The 20511-nt window shown below is 34.9% G+C and overlaps 1 protein-coding gene across 5 annotated transcripts in view; it reads right to left on the bottom strand.

The window, feature by feature from the left end:
• The window catches only part of CACNA2D1 (calcium voltage-gated channel auxiliary subunit alpha2delta 1), a 513328-nt gene that overhangs the window by 15765 nt on the left and 477052 nt on the right, over nucleotides 1-20511 (bottom strand). For 4 of the 5 annotated variants that reach the window (XM_073809606.1, XM_073809607.1, XM_019940505.3 and 1 more), the window contains 13 exons: nucleotides 18247-18334; nucleotides 17095-17157; nucleotides 16308-16411; nucleotides 15315-15401; nucleotides 12406-12473; nucleotides 11985-12023; nucleotides 10153-10224; nucleotides 9142-9294; nucleotides 9003-9055; nucleotides 7326-7381; nucleotides 6793-6922; nucleotides 4482-4591; nucleotides 3275-3357 (listed from right to left, as the gene is read on the bottom strand). In XM_073809606.1, the coding sequence (XP_073665707.1) occupies nucleotides 3275-3357; nucleotides 4482-4591; nucleotides 6793-6922; nucleotides 7326-7381; nucleotides 9003-9055; nucleotides 9142-9294; nucleotides 10153-10224; nucleotides 11985-12023; nucleotides 12406-12473; nucleotides 15315-15401; nucleotides 16308-16411; nucleotides 17095-17157; nucleotides 18247-18334 (1106 nt within the window). Of the gene's footprint in view, nucleotides 1-3274; nucleotides 3358-3451; nucleotides 4397-4481; nucleotides 4592-6792; nucleotides 6923-7325; nucleotides 7382-9002; nucleotides 9056-9141; nucleotides 9295-10152; nucleotides 10225-11984; nucleotides 12024-12405; nucleotides 12474-15314; nucleotides 15402-16307; nucleotides 16412-17094; nucleotides 17158-18246; nucleotides 18335-20511 lie in introns of those variants that run through there. The other variant, XM_073809608.1, reaches the window with a different exon arrangement.

The raw sequence follows: 20511 nt of genomic DNA on the forward strand, positions 1-20511 counted from the left end.
TCTTCATTTTTCTCTTAGACAAGTAATACTAAACCCTTACTCTCCTCCCTTTCTTTCCCCAACCAGAGCCTGGGGTGACTATTTGCAAACAGTAAGAGTTCAAATCACTGGTAAGAACATCCACCAAATAATAGCTAACTTTTGAATTTAGATAGGTCTATACTTACGTCACCCACAGCAGCTTCAAAGAAAATGCATATTTAAAATTATTTAGGCAGGTAGATACTACACGTAACTCTTTTAATCGGAATAAGAGCCCTAACAAATAGTTTCCTACAGAGAACCTTAACACACTTACCACATTAATTCATGAGGTAGGTTTAATGTACGTATGTGTATACATACCTATACACACATTTATTCTGCATATTCATTTTTCATGTACCCAGTAACGTGCATTTATCAGTTATGGTTGCATAAGATAATGAACTTCCTCAATAGTACATGTTATTGGCTTGCTTTACTTTCTTCTTTGATAAACTTTAGCTTTGTTTTTCTTTACCACTTAAATCTTCAAAACCATTATTTTACTATCCCAGAACAAATTTAGTTTTTTCTGACACTCCCTCTGCTTCTCCACTTTCCCCTCCTCTGATGAGCTCACTGCACTTATAGTAATGGCCACATCTCCATCTAGTGGTTTCCTAACCAATGAATACCTGGACAGCAATGAAGAAGGAATACAACAAAAGTGGTCTAGTTACAACAATTATGATTCCAGACCATAAAAAAGAAACTGCAAAACTGTAAATGGAACCCTGAATGTAAACTCAGGCCCTAAAATATCTATTCAGTCGTACTGAGTATGTAATTCAGAAATTTGTCAAAGAGTAACAAATAATGATAATCTTCACCTAGATAATGTAAGTTATACTAAAGCACTTCACTAAGAATATCAATGTCTAAAAAATCTAAAAACGCTGTTTAAACCATATCTGTTTAGAAAGGAAAAGAAAAATTAGATAATGACCTTAGAAGGTACCGAATAATGCTTAATAAAATTGAAACAGATCATTAATTTTATGTTAGCATCTTCTGAAACAAATTGATGATCAACTCTAATAATTGTCCTTAGGGTATTTCTTATAAGTAAAAAGTAAGACATTGTGAAGCATATAAAACTTTTTTTCTCCACACTGACTTAATCTTTATACAAAAGCTTATGAGAAATTACTGATTTTTAAATAAATATAGGAAACTGATATGCTCTGTTCAGGATTAGAAACTTCTGTAACATTTGAAAGCTGCTATTCTCAAAACAACATTACTACTGGCATTTTAATAACCTGGTTTCAGGACATTTATTATAGTGGATTTAGGGATATGGATTACTTTTTAAAATTTCAAGCCAAACGCAAAAACAAAGAAAAATTAGAGAAAGTGACTGACCATCCACACCACATGAAAACTTGCAGTAAAATGAAGATAGGAGCTGACATCATGGTACAGGCACGACTCGTTGTGCATATAAGTTGATCCTATTAATAACGGGCAAAGTAGCAAGTACAGGAAAAGGAAGGAAAACACAGAAGACATACAAGATGAGATTTCATGCAATTTGCTGGCAGTTAGCAGTTTATGTGAGCCTCCATCCAGAGCAGATTCACAGTGACCATTGCAAATAAGCATTACCAAAATATTCCACTGCCAAAAAAACACAAGACATTATTAGCACATTAAGCTACTGAGCAAAAGTTGTACTTTCACACACACTCCACTGTATAATTTATAGGAACTTGAGTATTGGAAATTTTTGTCTTTGTAAAATCTGCATTATGCCATGATCAAAAAGATAGTCACCTATGGTGAAAATATTGGGGGTAATGGTTTTTATATGAGCTTTCAAGTGCATCTGAGTAAATTTAATCTCAGTCTTTGGTGACAAATAATTGATGAGGGAAGTTTCCCTAATGAGTGATACTACCCTTGGGCCCACAAACAACACTCTTTGGGGAATGACTTGACGTGGCCAAAGTTCCTGAAGGTATATAGTAGACAGAACAACAGAAGTCCTCATATCTGGATTTCATTTAAGGCTCACTGTATAATGAAAAAAAATCAAGTAGCTGCAACTTTGAATCACTTTTCCCCTCAGAGAGGAATGATCAATAATAGTCCTTACAGAGATAACTGGGATTTATTGGCTAAAACATTTTGCTTTTTTAGCCTTATTCCCATCACTGATTTTATTTCTTCTTTGCTCCACTTTATATTATCTACTTGCATGTTATGCATCTATGGAAATGCCTTATTCTTTTTTGGAACAAATGTGGCTATGTGTATTTGAGTAAATAAGTACGTATTAGGTAAATCTGTTCTAAATAAACAACGACCTCTAGAAATGCACATTCATCGATAAATGATCTGACATGTTTTTAGAATAAACGGTTCCCCAGATGATAACGCTTTATGTTTGCAAGCCACTTTATGCAAAGAGACATGACAGATTGGAGAACTGAGAAATATTATTTTTAAAATTTTAACTTTTTATAAGTGGTGAGAAATTTTTATATGGGCTTTATGCTTGAGAGTAAAGCTTCTTAAAAATTAAAATAATTTGAAAAGCATGAAGCTGCTTCTATACACAGTAAGTCCAAATAGTGTTTATGAGAGAAAGACAGCTGACATATAGGAAAGGTAGTAGTCATCTTAAATAACATACATTAAATATGCTTTGTAAAATTATACAAACTTAACCCTGTGTTATTGACCTGGCCAGGTTTCAAACAATATAAAAAGTCATACAATTAAGAGAAATAATACAAACCTAACAGGTGGCAGAATTAGAAACCATGTAAAGTACAATTACAAACTAAGGGGACGATAGTGATTTAACAGGTTTTTAAATACACTGAATGAAGACTAAACACAGAAAATGTTATACTAAAAATAACTGTTATATCTTCAGGATTGGAATATAAATGAAGGTGGGCAACTCATATACCATTAGTAATGTTTACTGTCAGTTACTGGTCATTAGAAAGTTTTAAAATCATCAGATCTGTGATCTTGGATTATTAGTAAATTGGTCGGCATTGTGTTTGAAAGTACAATTTCTGTGGAAAGGACAGAAGAGGCAACTGTTAAGCTTATGCTAACCATGAAAAATACTGAAATAAAAAATCTGTATACCAGCAAGTATGTCATGTTAATGAGAAACACTATGGTTATGGTTAAGACATTACACTGGAGTTAAAACTACAATTTGTCTCCTTAAATTACTGTGACCATTGAGTTATATATTTTAATACAGCAAATGTTTGGTCTGACTTACCAAGGCATTGTTATCAAAGCAGACATCAGGTCCTTTTCGGTATCTGGGTTGCTTCACCATATCACAAGGATCTGGACCATCAGCTAAAGAAACTTGTTAAGGAATATGAAGTTACATTTTTTTTTTTTTACACAATTAAAAAAATACAATGCAACACACTTATTTCTCAAAGCAAGCCAGAGAAACCGATGCCATTATTCTGGCCCCACACAACCAGTTCAAGTACTATGGGATTTAAAGTACTGAACTGCCACAAATTTTCTCCTGTCTAGGGCCTGTGTGAAGAGATCAACGCTTTACACAGCATGGTCGCTGGCACAGAGGAAGTACTCAGTAAATATTTGTACAATACAAGTGGATGAAATCTGCAAATGACGTAGCATATAAGACAGGGTCATACACGTAAGACCATAAGGGAGGGCCTGGTGCCTCCTATTTAGCAAGACAGAAATAGAAACTAATTCCTAGTAATAAACATCAGTTCCAAACATAGGTGAGGACTATTTTTTTTTTCCAGAAACAGCAAAAACTAGAGGCAGTCTACCGAACCTCTGCCTGCAATGCTTCAATGGTCATTTCACTGTCTTTTAGCATATTTACTACCCGAAGTCTTTTTAGCATTACTGCCATGGCAGTTCTAGCATACAAGAGGATTTACCTTCTTTTTTTAAGGCTGAATAATATTCCATTGTAGGTACAGACCACATTCAACTCCATTTTTGATTACTGGCTGTTGACAGCTTTCATGCCACAATAATCCCTTTTCCCTTCTGTCCCACACCTGGGCGAGCTGACAGGGAAGAGTGAGTGTCCCCTCCTTTGGCACTGCCTGGAAGTTTGGGCCAACAAGCCCCAGGCAGCACTGGCAAAAGCCCAGCATGGTCCCCAACCACCGTAAAACCCCGAGCCAGGTACTTCTCCCTGCTCTCTCTAGCCATTTTCAGGGCTACTTGGGAACCTGCACTGCTCTCTCCACAAAGACTCACGGTACCAGTAGGAAGCCTTTCACATCCTCTTGGTGCATGTGTAGCATCATCCATCTTGACATCCAAAGGAAATTTTGTGTGGAGGGTCCATTCTGCCTCTGTGAGGTGATCTCAGCACTCTGTGATATAGTTCTTTCTGGGCACGAACAACGCGATGAGGTTAAAAACGCACAGCTTTAAGATGGTTTTCCATTCCAAACCTCTCCAATGTCAAAGGATACAAGTCTGTTCTGCTTGTATGAGCAATCGCGTGTCACAGGGACAAGTCCCTTTGCTCTCAACCATTATGAATATTAAGTTGGTGTTCATAAGTTTTTCTACGTGGAAGATTCTGCAAAATAAATACTTCTAAAAATCAGAAAAAATTATGAGAAAATAGATTTCAAAGATTTTTACACATTAAAATAAAAGAAAATAGGACCTTTGAAACAAAGCATCACCTACACGAACAGGAACACTGAATGATTTTAGGAGAGAAAGATCACCATGTTTGATTAACATGGACATGCTATCTCTCAAATGAATACTAAAAAAATTCCAACAGATGCTTTAAGTGTGACCTTTGTTTCTTAAGTGATAGTCCTCAATGCAAAATGAACACCATCTAGTCGTTTCATTTTACATATTTAGGGAACTGTGGTATCTATCACTGAAAATGTGCCCAAGTTGCCTTATTTTACAGTAAAGGAAAGTAGGAGCACAAAAATGGCTCAGCACTTCCCCAAGTCATGGCAGACTGAAGTCTGGATCAGTGCTGTTCAACTAACTTTCTGTGAAGACAGAAACGTCTTCCGCTTTAACCAGCATGGTAAACAACTGCCGCATGAGGCTACTGAGCACCTGAAATGGTGACCAGCGTGACTGAGGCACAAAACTGTAATATTAATTAATGCCACTGATGATTAAAATTGCCACCTGTGGCTGGTCACTACTGAGCTGGGACAACACAGGCATAGACAGAATTATGGGCTTTGAATTCCATGCAGTGTTTTTTTCCACATCTTAAGCTGCTTCTACCTTCCACAATAAAAATGTAGATCTGTCATTAAAGAGTAATTTATTTTTCAAAGAATAGGATTTATTTTTTAAACCTACTGAAGTTGGGACACAGCATAAAGTTACACAGCGCAAATGTAAGCATGATTTAACTTAATATCTTATAATGATCTTTACAGTTTAACTTAGTATTTTTTTTTTTTTTGCGATATGCGGGCCTCTCACTGTTGTGGCCTCTCCCGCTGCGGAGCACAGGCTCCGGACGCGCAGGCTCAGCGGCCATGGCTCACTGGCCCAGCCGCTCCGCGGCATGTGGGATCTTCCCGGACCGGGGCACGAACCCGTGTCCCCTGCATCGGCAGGCGGACTCTCAACCACTGCACCACCAGGGAAGCCCCTTAGTCATTTTTTAAAGTATATATTGCTATTACTGAACATCAATCAATGAAAGCCCAAAGACTCTAAACTCTTTCTGATGTACCCATTAAACATGCCACAGTTCTGTTTCCTGAAGGTGATGTTCTGATATACTAATCTCGAAACAATACGGTCTGCTTTTTTCTGAGTACATGCCTTACTCTGCCCCTTTCCTCTTCCTCCTCCTAGGATATACAGGTTTCATAAAGTAACTCATAAAATCATACTGACCATGTCTATTAAAAATTTGTGCTAGTTTCAGTTAACCCCCTGTGAAAAAATATATATTTTTAACTGTTATAGACTTCTTTTCCAAATCGCCTAGCAACTACCTATTCCATCCCTGTCAGCTGCTCAGATTACCTCACCCCCTCATCTTTCCTCTTCTCTCTGTTAACATTTCTTCTAGAACAAGCTGTCCTCAGCTACTGAAAACAAAGTGTCCCAACTCTGTGCCTTTCTGCTCCGTTCTCAGGGATCCTGTGACACGGATTATCCCTTTCCTTTCAAAACTTCGAAAATCTCCCACCTTGCCTTTCTCTCTCTCATTACAACAAAATTAAACCTCTCCATCTCTTCCAAAATGTTTTCAAGATGTTTTATGGGCGGTGATGACTAACATTAAGCTTGATTTTAGGAAATGATATGTTCTCCTAGTTCTTTCAGTTTCAACTCAAAGATATATTCAATTCTAAATTTAAGTGAAGACTACAAGTAAAACTTACTAGCCAAGAATATTTTTGTTAACCTGTTTAGTAAATATAATTCTAATCTTATCAGAGAAAATAATCTCTGAAACTATCTCAACATTAGAAAAATTTTAATATGGATTCTTCTAGACAAAATATAATACAATCAAATTCCTCTATGTTCTGCCTAAAAGTGGGTATAATTTTTTTGATCACGTAATTATTACTGTTGAAGGGATTACAACTTAGCAGAGTTAGAATTAATTTTAAAAACCTTCAGAGAAACCGAAGAGCTCTGATTATTTTCAAAGCAGTTATTCAGATCTCTCGCACTCAAAAGACAACCTCCGTTATTTTCTGTGACGATTATAAAAGTGAATACAATTTCTTAGTCAAACAGGACTAGTCCAGAAATGAAGAAACAAATTACCTGGAACAGTTTCCACAGTCTAATACACCGCTGAATGATTTACTATCGTTATCGAAGAAATACTGGGTTTGTTCGGTAATGCAGCTCTGCTTTGACAGAGAGGCTGTGAAGTCGTCATCTTCCATCTCAACTGTGGGGAAAATAAAGGCCATCACCATGAGAGGACACTTCAGTCGGTCTCCCAGAGCTTTCATTTCTCACAGAGCAAAACAAATGTATGAGGGCAGGCACCTCAACTGGCTTGTTTACTCCGTGTGGCGTAGTGGCAGCCCTTAAAGATGCCCAATAACTATCAATAGAATAAATGAATTTGAATACATTTGAGTTTGAATACAGCTGCAAAACAGAGGCCAATGTGACCTAGGAATGTTTCTAAGGCAGTAGGAAAGTTCTGACAAAGAGATTTCAACCTACAAAAGTGTTAAATGGACGATCTCTCTCTCTCTCACACACACGCACTTTCTGAGTTTTGAACTCGGAGCATCCAAAAAGAAAATGTTAATTATTATGACAGTATCTGAGCATTTACATACCTGCCTCAAGAAGTCGTGGAAAGGTCAAACTCAAGAGAAACTGCTGTAGAATAGACCTGAATTTTAAATATGAAAAAGTATTGATATTTTCCTTCATAAATTAACAAAAACCAGAGTATTTTTGGCATGTACACAAACACGTTTCTTTTTCATCTTTTTGGAAAAAGTTGAGAGTTTGCGAATAGAAAGTTGAGCATTTTTATATAAGTATTTCTTAAATTTATGCAAGACATTGTCAATTCCATTCTGTAAAAGAAGTCATGAAGTCATCAGATGTGTTCAGGACCCAGTGAGGGACACATATGTGTCAAGACACCTAATACAAAATCAGAGCCAGGAGAAGTGGTAACTCTAAGAGGGAGAATGTCATCATTCTGGTGCGCAGTTTTCACACTCAAGATTTTCTCCTTATTTTAGTTATTAAAGCTCTGTGGTAGGAAAAAAAAACCCTAAACAAAAATGACTTTGTACCATGGGTTTACGAACTATTTACTCTACAATATAGAACATATTTGTAAATACATCATGTGGCATTCATGAAATACAATATACATATTATATATAGGGCGTATGGCATGCCCTATATATCAGTTTTACAATAAATGACAATTGAGCCAAATATTAGTAAAAACTCATCTGGAACTGAGTTTAGTTAAAACAAAAGTTGGGGGGGAGGTTGAGGAGGGGGAAGGTTCTGGCCAGAAAATAGCATAAAGACAATCAAGTATTTCACGATGACTATGAGCTTCAGAAAACCTATGTAAATTCATATACAAATGTCATTGTCAGAACAGAAAGCACCCTTTTTCACAATTTTTTTTAGAATAAATTGGATTTTTAATCTAACATCTTTGCTATTTTAATAAAATGGCATAATCATTTAATTTTCGCTGGGAAAGCCACAACATCAAGTGAACGTTATAGATTAATATACATGGAATAAAACTTATACAATACAGTAGGGTAATGATACAAAAGAGAGAGAGAGAGGGAGGGAGGGAGGGAGGGAGAGAATGGACCCAGACACAACAGGAGGATTAGTTACTTGACTGATCAGACCCAAACAATGACAAATTTGATCTTCCAGACTTTCCACAGTGCCTCAATAAGCAGTTTAAATGTCTTCTTTTCACAGATGGCAGGATATAGGTAAGAGGGGAAGGAGGGAGGAAGGGTAGAACCAGTGAAAAGAATTAGATCCATTTCAGGAACATGATGCTTCTAAAATGATGCCAGCCTTTGTAAGAAAAATGAAGAGGTAGAAAGGTAAGTCATCATGTCACGAATTTGATGGATGAAGACATTTAACTTGCACAATGAAGGCAATAAATAGTAACCTTTTATAGATCAATATGCCTAAAATGTAAGGATTGAGTATAATATAAACAAAAAATACAAACGAAAAGAGTTTCAACAGATCCATAGGTAAAAGAAGCCCCTGAAAAGGCTGAAGTGTGCCTGAGCATAATACTGTTTTCATACAAAAAGCTGAATAACTGTAACGGTTTTACAGTGATCAGTAAGAAAAAATACTTATGAATACTGCCAATATGTGCTGTAGGAAATGAAAAAACTAGTTCCCATAATAATTATCTACATGTCCATCTTTCCATCACATTCTTTACTATTTCACAACACTTTTCTCTCAATACCAATAAAACTACAATTTTGACTTACCAGGCAGCAGCAGTGGCCCACCAGCCAATGTGTAATATGTCTGCTATTGATGGCTATAAAACAGAATAAAGAAGTATTACATTAGTCTACACTGAGAGTCCCTCTGAGAGAATGGAAGGGTGAGTTGCATATTACTGACCACGTATGCTGAGCGATGCCCTGCTCCTTGTTTTGGTGCAGCTCCAGGCTCACACACGGACTGATAATCATAAGATTTATTATAAGCATAAACTGATATATTAACCAGGTGTCTCATCAAACTTGGATCAATCTCTCCAAAAAATCTTCCAATCTGGTACAGAAAAAAATAATGAAGTGTCAAATGTAAGCCAAATATTAACACCTGAACCAGTACAAACAAAAGAAATGATACAAAGAGAACTAAAACTACTGAGGAGCTTGAAAACAAAAGCAAGTAATAAACCAGTATATGATACTCTGAAAAAACTCCAGTGAGATTAGGTATTCTCATTTCTGAATGGCTCCCTGTGCTATTTGGAAGGAATGGACAGTTTACTAAGCCTTAAGTCACAATCCAATAAGAGAAATGGTGAAACTAGAAAAAGAAACTTGTAGGGACTGTGCTGAACTGGAGTGAGTCCCATCTATAGGGACAACCTCTAGCTCACCAATTCCAACCCATAAATATTGTAATTTAGGAAAACTGTCCAGTATTGAGAGATCTTTTTTGTTTGTTTTTTAAAGAGAAGCCAGATATACAGATTCAGAAATGAAATTAGTTGGCAATTAATTCTACTTTGTTTAAAATCCTGTGTAAACCAAAGAGCCTAACTGTTGCCAATTTCCAAATTTCAGATTAGAATTTTCATGTTTCAAACCAGCTATGTATTAGGACTGACATTATCAACTGATTAATATGTGAAAATTTTCTAAATTTCTGAGAGATCAAAAATAAAAAGTTCATATGATGTTAAAATCCTTAGCTCTATATTTTAATGGTAACCGTACCAGAAAGTAAACTCAGCTAACAAATATAAGGAAAACTAGTTTCAGGATGCATTTCTTGATGGTTTATATTTACATTAAGAACTTCAATGATCAATTTTTATAGTGGTGTAAAGGGGTTTTGTAATGTTGATCAGGGAAACACACTTTGGAAACCCTCCTCCTTGCCACTTTAGGTACATACCTGGTTAGTGTAATCATCATGATTTGCCATCAAAAGAAACCCACCGTCATCTAGAATCACACAATCCATTACCTAGCAAAACAAAAATAACAGTTAATACACTTTTTTAGGAAGGTTAGGTTACATAATCATTACTCCATTATATAGATGATTATAACAAAATAGGAGAAAAACTTAGATAACTATATCTTCTCTTGAAATATATGCTCAGGAGATTCTGATGAAATAAATTAAGGGCATGCATATAGATTGCTGTCAAACCATCAAGGCTTGAAATTCCACCACGATCCGTCCAGTTAAAATAGTCAACTCAGGGACTTCCCTGGTGGTGCAGTGGTTAAGAACCGCCCGCCAATGCAGGGGAAAACGGGTTTGAGCCCTGGTCCGGGAAGATCCGACATGCCGCGGAGCAACTAAGCCACGACTACTGAGCCCACACGCCGCAACTACTGAAGCCTGCGCACGTAGAGCCTGTGTTCCGCAGCAAGAGAAGCCACTGCACCACAATGAAGAGTAGCCCCTGCTTGCTGCAACTAAAGAAAGCCCACGTGCAGCAACGAAGACCCAACATAGACCAAAAAAAAAAAAAGTCAACTCAGTCTGAACGAAAACATAAGAACAAATTAGAAATAATCTTTTCACCACCCCACTGTCATCTAAATGAACCAGGAAATTGAATAAACGAAAACATTTAATAATGTACAATTATTATTTTAAACACATACTTAAGATTTTGACAAGAAAGACATTAAGAAAAATCCATTTGGGGCAATATTCATCACAGGCTTAAAAATAAAAAGCAGCAGTATGAGGTTATTTATAACTATTCTATACTAAAAATATTTGATTGGATAATTTGAGATGTAAAAGCAGGAAACAAGACCAAAAAAATGCCTCTGACAGAGGAAAAATAATCATATATCCTAAAGTATTCCCATACAGTTTAAATTATGTTTAAATGCATGAATCAATTTAATAATTTTTATTGTATAAAATCACAAAAACATTGTTTTCAGATTTGGGGACGTAATACACTCTATTTTTCTAATATGAAAGGAGCTTGCTAAAACCTTTGCTCTAAAAACAGCTGATACATAGTCTATGTAAAATGGATGTTACAAAAATAATTAAAATTACTGGCTTATGATTTCACAAGACTAGGAGTGAATAAAATGACATGAAACCCCTGCTTCCTTTGGAAATATATAGACATACATAAGAGGACTGAAAGAAAATAGTGGAATTTGTCATTCTTATTCATTATATGAATAATTTATCTAGTACCATTCTTACAGCATCTTCGGCTTGGAACAAAGCAAGTTGACATTTGCTTTTTCAATTTCTCAAACAGAAATGGAAGTAATAGAAGACAATGTAAAATCCAATCCAGGCAAGTAAAACTATGTAATACCAAGGTTTAGTTAAAAAACCTTTCTCACCACTATAAACACAGTGTGAAAAATTCAGATAAAGTGCAAAAGATGAGGGAAGATTGCACTGATAATCAATAAATATGCTTCAGTTTAGAAACTCTGGTCAGAAACGAATTTGTATTTATATGTACAAAAGAATCTAACACAATTGAGACTGAAGCGAATAGAGTCTATATTGATATGGCTTTTTAATGAATATCTTAAAATGCTTCTAATGTTTAAGGTTAGGAATTAAAAGCATATAATTCAAATTCTTATCTATGAATTAGTTCACAATTCCATACAATATTTTTTTAGCATTTGACTAAACCTTCCTGCATCTTTCTTTATCATTAGAGTCTTAGGAAGAGTAACACAAAAAATTGTACTTAAAAATTCCATTTTAAAGAGTTCTCTTACATCACTGTTTCTTTTACAGTCACAAACTGGACCAGCACACTGAAAGACAGAAATACAGTTATCACCTCATATTATCTTTCTAGTTGGATTTTAATTATATCATTTTAATTATTACCATATTGTAATTAGAACTTTTATAATAATTAGTATAAAAGATTAAACGATAGTCTAGTCAATAGCTTTATCTTTACAAATTAGAAAAGATCAGCCAATAAATATTTAAACTAGCATTTTAAATTATAATACTGAAATATTTTCCTATTATTTATTAGTTGACTAAACAAAAAATTCTTTGAAAAAATGGTAATTCATAATTCTGCTTCAATGTAGTTGCATCGAAAATTTATTTTGTCACTGTATAAGACTTTGCTTTCTAAGATCAGTAAATGTAGCATAAGAATTTTTTAAAAAGTTATCTTACCGGATCCCTGATTGATGTTTTGGTGAAATTCTCTATCCAGGAGTTTACATCAATTTTAATTCCAACAACTGAAACAATCATGTAAAGAAAAATTGACACATGCATTTAAAAAATGTAGCTATAATTCTCATTTATCTTTCCTCTCACATTTAAAAATTCCTGAGCAGGCAAATGTAAGTTTCTTAAGATTAAAAAAAAAAAAAATCTGTTTAATTGCAGATATACATTGAAAAGCTGATTCAAATTCATTTAAAAGGTGGCAAATTTAATTAGCTTACAATATAATTTCTAGGGTATGATAATTTAAATAATTTATATTCAATTTAATGCTATTTTATAATGTTTATTACAGACATATATTTCTTGGGGTTTTCATTAAAAAGTAATGCTAATAGCTCTTAAACTGTTATAAACTTCGTTTATACACACATTTATTTACTATAACCTGGTATATTAACTAATAAAGGAGGCTTAAAAAAAGAAGTGTCAGGAACAGCTTTATAAATATGAGGTCATTCAAGGTGGTGGGTTTTAAGAGGCTTCCCTAACCTGACCAGTGCATGCAGGAGGTGCTTAAGAAATGTTTGCTGAGAATATACAATGGAGAAAAGACAGCCTCTTCAATAAGTAGTGCTGGGAAAACTGGACAGCTACATGTAAAAGAATGAAATTAGAACACTCCCTAACAAACACCATACACAAAAATAAACTCAAAATGGATTAAAGAGCTAAATGTAAGGCCAGACACTATCAAACTCTTAGAGGAAAACATAGGCAGAACACTCCATGACATAAATCACAGCAAGATCCTTTTTGACCCACCTCCCAGAGAAAGGGAAATAAAAACAAAAATAAACAAATGGGACCTAATGAAACTTAAAAGCTTTTGCACAGCAAAGGAAACCATAAACAAGATGAAAAGACAACCCTCAGAATGGGAGAAAATATTTGCAAACGAAGCAACTGACAAAGGATTAATCTCCAAAATATACAAGCAGCACATGCAGCTCAATATCAAGAAAACAAACAAACAATCCCAAAATGGGCAGAAGACCTAAATAGACATTTCTCCAAAGAAGATATACAGATTGCCAACAAACACATGAAAGGGTGCTCAACATCACTAATCATTAGAGAAATGCAAATCAAAACTACATGAGGTATCATCTCACACTAGTCAGAATGGCCATCATCAAAAAATCTAGAAACAATAAATGCTGGAGAGGGTGTGGAGAAAAGGGAACCCTCTTGCACTGTTGGTGGGAATGTAAATTGATACAGCCACTATGGAGAACAGTATGGAGGTTCCTTAAAAAACTAAAAATAGAACTACCACACGACCCAGCAATCCCACTACTGGGCATATACCCTGAGAAAACCATAATTCAAAATGAGTCATGTACCACAATGTTCACTGCAGCTCTATTTACAATAGCCAGGACATGGAAACAACCTAAGTGTCCATAGACAGATGAATGGATAAAGATGTGGCACATATATACAATGGAATATTACTCAGCCATAAAAAGAAACGAAATTGAGCTATTTGTAATTAGGTGGATAGACCTAGAGTCTGTCATACAGAGTGAAGTAAGTCAGAAAGAGAAAGATAAATACCATATGCTAACACATATATATGGAATCTTAAAAAAAAAAAGGTTCTGAAGAACCTAGGGGCAGGACAGGAATAAAGATGCAGATGTAGAGATTGGACTTGAGGATATGGGGAGGGGAAAGGGTAAGCCGGGACGAAGTGAGAGAGTGGCATGGACGTATATATACTACCAAATGTAAAATAGCTAGTGGGAAGCCGCCGCATAGCACAGGGAGATCAACTTGGTGCTTTGTGACCACCTAGAGGGGTGGGAAAAGGAGGGTGGGAGGGAGACGCAAAAGGGAGGAGATATGGGGATATATGTACATGTATAGCTGATTCACTTTGTTATACAGCAGAAACTAACACATCATTGTAAAGCATTATACTCCGATAAAGATGTTAAAAAAAATTTAAAAAAGAAAAAAAAGGAAATGCTTGCTGAAGTGTGGATAAATGAGTGGATGAGTAGGTAGGTGAATAGGTGGCACGTGAATGAGTGATTGACAGAATAAGATTGAATGAGTAAATGAGCAATTGAGAGAATGAAGGAAGGAGTGAATGAGTTGCTGAGTGAATGATGGAGTGAATGTATGCAGTTCAACCACTGGGGGGAGTTTATCACAGGAGTTTATCTACCTTCTCAATCTGGCCTTCTCAATCTGGCCTATTTTTTCTAAAATTCAAACAATACTGAATTATACTTTTTTTTTTAACTTTTACTGCATCTGTTCATTCCAGCCCACTTCTAATTCCCACTGATGCTTAGTTTTATGAACTTTTTCATTTGCTTGATTTCTTTCACCAAAAGACTCATTATTCTATATATCTTATTGTAAGGTTTTTTTTTAATAGATCCCTACCTAATTCTTTTTAACAGATACATAGTATAGATATGCCACAATTTATCTTTTCCCCCAATGATGGAAACTTAACTTTTCATGTTTAAATTATTACAAATATTCACATCCTTGCCCATATCTACTTTTGTATATTTGAAATACTTTATAGGATAGACTTCTGAGTGGAATTGCTGGATCAATCCAGCAATTAGAATTTTGATATACAACACGAAACTGACTCCCTAAATTTATGTCAAGAGTGTATAAACATACACACTTCTTTGAAAACTCAACTCTTATTTTATCCCCAATCTCATACGTAACTAATTGTGTTTCATTTTATTTTTCAAATTTGACTTTATTTTCGTTGAAGCTTTCTGATAGCCTTCCTGAAAAGCAGTACCAGTGGATAATATAAACAGTAGGTCACATTTAGTTTCGGTCGTGTGTATGTGTACAATATATGTGCTTACCTGCAGGTTTTAGAAGTTTTCCCTGGATGTATATTTCTACAGCTTTGCTTACCATAATGCCCGATTCATAAGCACCAGGTCCGCTTTATAAAAAAAAAAAAAAAAAAAAAAGGAAAAATAGACCTATCTAGATAAAGCAAATAATATTACATTTCTTTTAATAGGTACAGGTGGATACTGTTTTACTTAAATGTTCTAGCATAAATATGTTATCAAGAAGTGGTCTCCTCTTCCCTTTTCTTCCATTTTATAGCAGGCTAATTAGAGTGTCCAGGAATTGGTTTGCATGAATTGACTTTGGAATGAGAATTACTCAGCTTGGCTGCATCCCTCTCACAATAAAGGATGCACACCAAATCCCTGCTTTGACACTTACTACAATATTGGGAAGGCTGCTGAAGTAAAGCAGAAAGATTGATCTTAGATTCACAAAACTGCTGTAAAACTGTAAAAGATACATATTCCTGGAAAAACTGAAATTCTCTGAACTTCAGTTTCCCTGTTTGCGAAAATGGTGATGGTAGAACCAACCCCCAGAAAGGATGAAGGATTAAATTAGAAAGTTTTAGGGAGAGAACCCAATAAAGTATTTTAAAATATAGGCTATTATTAATTTTTATAAATGTTATGCAACTAATACCGATTAAAGAGCAAACTGATTAATTACATTTTTAAAATTCATTAAACATTCTTACATATATTTGCAGTTTGTGAAATGAGGGATGATCTATATGTGTTTCAATGTATTATGCATGCCTGTAGATATGCTGTCTTTACACTACTGGGTGGCTGATTTCTTGTAGATGCATTTTACTTCCTCAACTAAATGGATGCTTCTGTCCTTCCAATGTTGTGCACATGGTATATGCTTAATGATGACTATTCTGAGCAAATACCATAAAATATATTGTTTGTGTGGGGGGAAGCAGGTAGTAGCAATAATTTATTTTTAAAAAAGGAATTGAGATGGCTGAATTCTAAAGCAATACTTACTGTTAAAGTACGGAGCAGTGAAAACATAGTTATCGTTATCAAGACTTCTTTTATAAAAGCTGTCCTCATATGTTTCTGGGTTTTCTTGCCAATTTTCTCCAGCCCTAAGGAGGAAATGGGTCATCATTCTTATTCTTTAATCTACTCGATAACTTACTTTTCCCTTTGTGGACACCACTGAACTTTACAGATATGTCTGTATCTCAGGTATGTCTAAGGAAGATAGTGGTAATTGATGGTGTAAATGACATTCACTACTAAGCAACAGATCTGCTTAGAATTAAACTAAGGAGCAGAAAAAGCTGACGTCTAGTTTTACTCTGCCATTTACTAGCCAGGTAATTATAGACAAGTCAGTTAATAAGTCAATTAATATAAATAAGCCTACACAGCCCACTTTATGGACTCTTCTGAAGATAAACACAGATAAAATCCATAGAACAGTGAAAACAATGAAGTGCTATGCAAACATTGCCAATTGACATATTTGTAATAACCATTATGTTCATTTAACCAGGTTAGCTTATGTCTATGAAGAGAGAAATCTCTTTGATAACCTCTTCAGTGTTGTAATATATATGACAAGCGAAAACATCATTGAAGAATTATAATAGCATTTTTGAAAGAAATGGAGTATTTTAATAAGTAAGTACTTCAGGTAAATTCCAATTTAACTACTAATAATGATCAGTTTCTCTGAAGAATGGCTTCCTTATACAGTAAGGTACAGATCCTTGGAGTAGTCCTTTGTAATCTAGTAATTTTTACAGATGCTATTTGAACTTACTCTTTGGGATAAACTCTGGTAATCCCACCATCAGTCACAACAAACCGTGCTTTCACTCCCTTGCTGGAACAGAAGACAAAAGAAGGAAATTTCATTCAACTTATTCTTTGTAAGGTGTTAGTTTAGGTGTTGGTGGTACAAAGAGAAACAGAATGAGTTCCTGACATAAAGGAGGCCGAAGTAAATGTATCAATAGATGTAAACTATGTTTTAATAAAACAGTTTTTAGATATTTCTTAAAATATCTAAGAAATAGTTAAAGGGAGGATGCTTAAGGAAGACATTTCATAAGAAATAATGAGATAGCTGCATGCTGAAGATGGAATGGGAGTTAACACAGATGGCAGGAAGACATCACATGTAAAGAAAAGAGTACATGTAAGGGAAAGCTAGTGAAGAGTGGTAGTATTTGGTGTAATAAAAGCATAAGGCATGAGGTGAGAAACAACAGGAGGTACAGTTGCAAGTATAAGCTTCTGAAGAATGGTCAGCTCATGAGTGATCATGAAATCCACGCTGGAGAGGCTGCTTCACCTTCACCCTGAAGTTAGGGCTCCGTTTTAAAAGTGAGACTCTGGAAAGTATGAGTTACATGGAGAACAGCCTGGGGCCCGTGGGCAGAGGAATTGGAAGCCCTAAAGGCGGAGACATCACTGCTGTGATTTCTTAGATATGGAAAACAATTAGAACCCTGAGTATGAAGCAGAGAGGAAAACATTTTTAGAAACAATATTTAGCACTTGGTGGTTGATTGGAAATGGGGCGGAGAAGAGACTGGAAACGAGAACCATTGTCAGATTTCTCCCTGTCTTGACTGGCTGTAGGGCAGGGCTATTAGAAAGCTAACTGAACATTCACTAGAAGCCCTAGTTTACCACCAACACTGAGACACATGCAAGCACACCTATTTAACTTGATCATTCACACTGTAGCATATACATGCGTAAAGCTGAGTAATGGTAGATGTTAGTCCTGACACACACCCACAACTGAAAATTCAAGTTGTCAACAACTGCAAAATGGTTTTCTTGGGAAACGGTTATTAAAGATAAATAAACTTTAAATTTGAGATTTATTTTCCAAAAATTTCCCAGAGAGAAGCTAAACTGAAATACAGAGTATATATCTTTTATTAATAAGACAAACACTTACATGTTTTTCTGCTTACTCCAGTAATTCTGGACAAGTTCATTTGTAAAGCCGGCATCCAGCAAGACTCTATTAATCAAGTCCGTATTGCCTAACAGAGAAGGAAAGCCTCAATTACACCCACATAGTTTAATTAGGATAGTAATGAAACAAACATTTTCTATTTCCAGAAGCAATTTAGAGTGGATAATATTTCTATGAATTTAAAAATGTAACCTTATTAATTTTCTACATTTTTTATATTGTTCCTCTTCCATTTTTCAGGATATGGACAAAATTAGAAGTGGAAAAACCAATTCTAAATGAGGCAAATTATTTTATAAATGCTATCAAAAAGATAAGGATTCCAAAGTATCATAATTTCACAGACGATTTTATGCCTAAATATAAAACTACATAATACATATAGGGTTTTGTTTGTTTTTTTGTTTTCTGTTTTGGGGCCAAGGAACAGAATAACTTATCACAGACCAGCACTGCTCCAAGACCGGCTTTTGGAATCTGCTGGTATTGATGAAAGAGCACAGGCTTCAGGCTGTCACTTGTGGAGTAACTGAAGAGAGTATTAGCCCAGGTTTGAAGGTAATGGAGGGAAGAGATGACGAGGACCAAGGGTCAATGAATACACTCTCTTAAACAAAAAATGTTGCCTTCTTCCCTTTCTCTTGGCTTCTCTGCTCTAAGCCCATAAAGCTCTGAAATAACCTACAAGTACCGACTGAAACTTCACACTTCTTATTTCATTTTATTCAGATATGGAATATATGGTCTTAGTTAATACTGTATTACCACAAGAGTTGGGGGTGGCATAGAAAATATTTTAGTTCCTTTTAATTATTTTACCTCAATGTATCTTTCACTCAAGATTAAAGGATCAATTTAATCCATATTTTAGACTTCATTTCAATTCATTCTAGGAACTTTTATTACATTGTTTTAGAAACAATCACTATAAAAAAATAATCCTTTTGGAAAGTGAGTGATATATTTTAATTTTTAAATCCTTTTAATTCTTAAATCCTTTTAGGTAAAACAAAAGAGACCATTGTTTTAATCTGTAATATAAATCAATGTTGCAAGTAATTTCATAGTTTGATTCATATTTTCATTATGCTCTAAGCCTAAAATCAATCTTGAAATCTGTCTCCTGCAGCTGGTTACACGCAATAAATAGATTATTAGTATTAAGCTTTACTGTTTTATACATTTACACTTTTCATTTTTACTTTAATTCAAAAATAAAGAACAATATGAAGAAGACAACCACTCTACAGCATTCACATTTAGGTAGTTTAATAAATTAACTTAAACAATAGATGAGAATTGTAATTTTACTGATGGATTAAGTACTTTTATAAAGCAAAGTTAAACTTGTACCTCTTTAAAAAACACCCATTTAGGACAGTTACATTTCAATCACTGATATCTACTTTTAGAGTTGGTTTTACAGATTATTGATAACATGAGGTAAAGTATGATTGAGAAAAATCTACAACACTGTCACAGGAAAATAGAAATTATTTCATAGCTATTAACTCTTATAATAAAACATCTAGTAAGTTTTCAATTTTTTATATAATCATCTCAAACATTTCCCACAGAATTATAGGGGAGGCAGAAAAAAGTTAATTGAAATGAAGGAAGAGACTGAAGAACATAAATAACACTATGGATATTAGCGCTATTTTACTAAAAGTATTTTCTTTAAACACTTGTACTTCTCTGAGACGAGACATCCAATTAAAGGAGTATTCAATAATCTTATTATTTCAGTTCTCTCTTAGAAATAAATAATAACATTGTAAAGGTTCTGCTCAGAACGAGCTCACACTGAGCAGAAAGTTTTGAAATCACACGTGTTCAGGCATGATCAATGCAGACTTCACCCACCCATGACAGGTTTCCAGAGTGGCTCTTTTGAGCAACCGGCTAACTCGTCTTAGAGGTGCTCAGTAGTAATTTCTTATGAGATAAATATAAGTTTGAGAGACAGCTTTAAGAAGGGATTTTCTTTTTTTTATAACTGAGGAAATGCTTTAGTTAACTCTTCCTGATAGCAGGAGAAATAACTTTTAAGAAGAAAAGAAAAAGAGAGAAGAAGGACGAGGGAGAGCAGAAGGGAGAAGATGGAAGAAGGAGAAAGAGAACAAACAAGTCATTTATGTGTACTTTTATCTTCAAGTTATATTTACTAAGGTAATTTTTGCCAGGCAGTTGGTTTTTCTCTCTTATTTCCTAAGTATACTGCCTTTTCTCCTGATTGTACTT

The sequence above is a fragment of the Tursiops truncatus genome, chromosome 9, assembly GCF_011762595.2.
Source record: "Tursiops truncatus isolate mTurTru1 chromosome 9, mTurTru1.mat.Y, whole genome shotgun sequence".
Lineage (NCBI taxonomy): Eukaryota > Metazoa > Chordata > Mammalia > Artiodactyla > Delphinidae > Tursiops > Tursiops truncatus.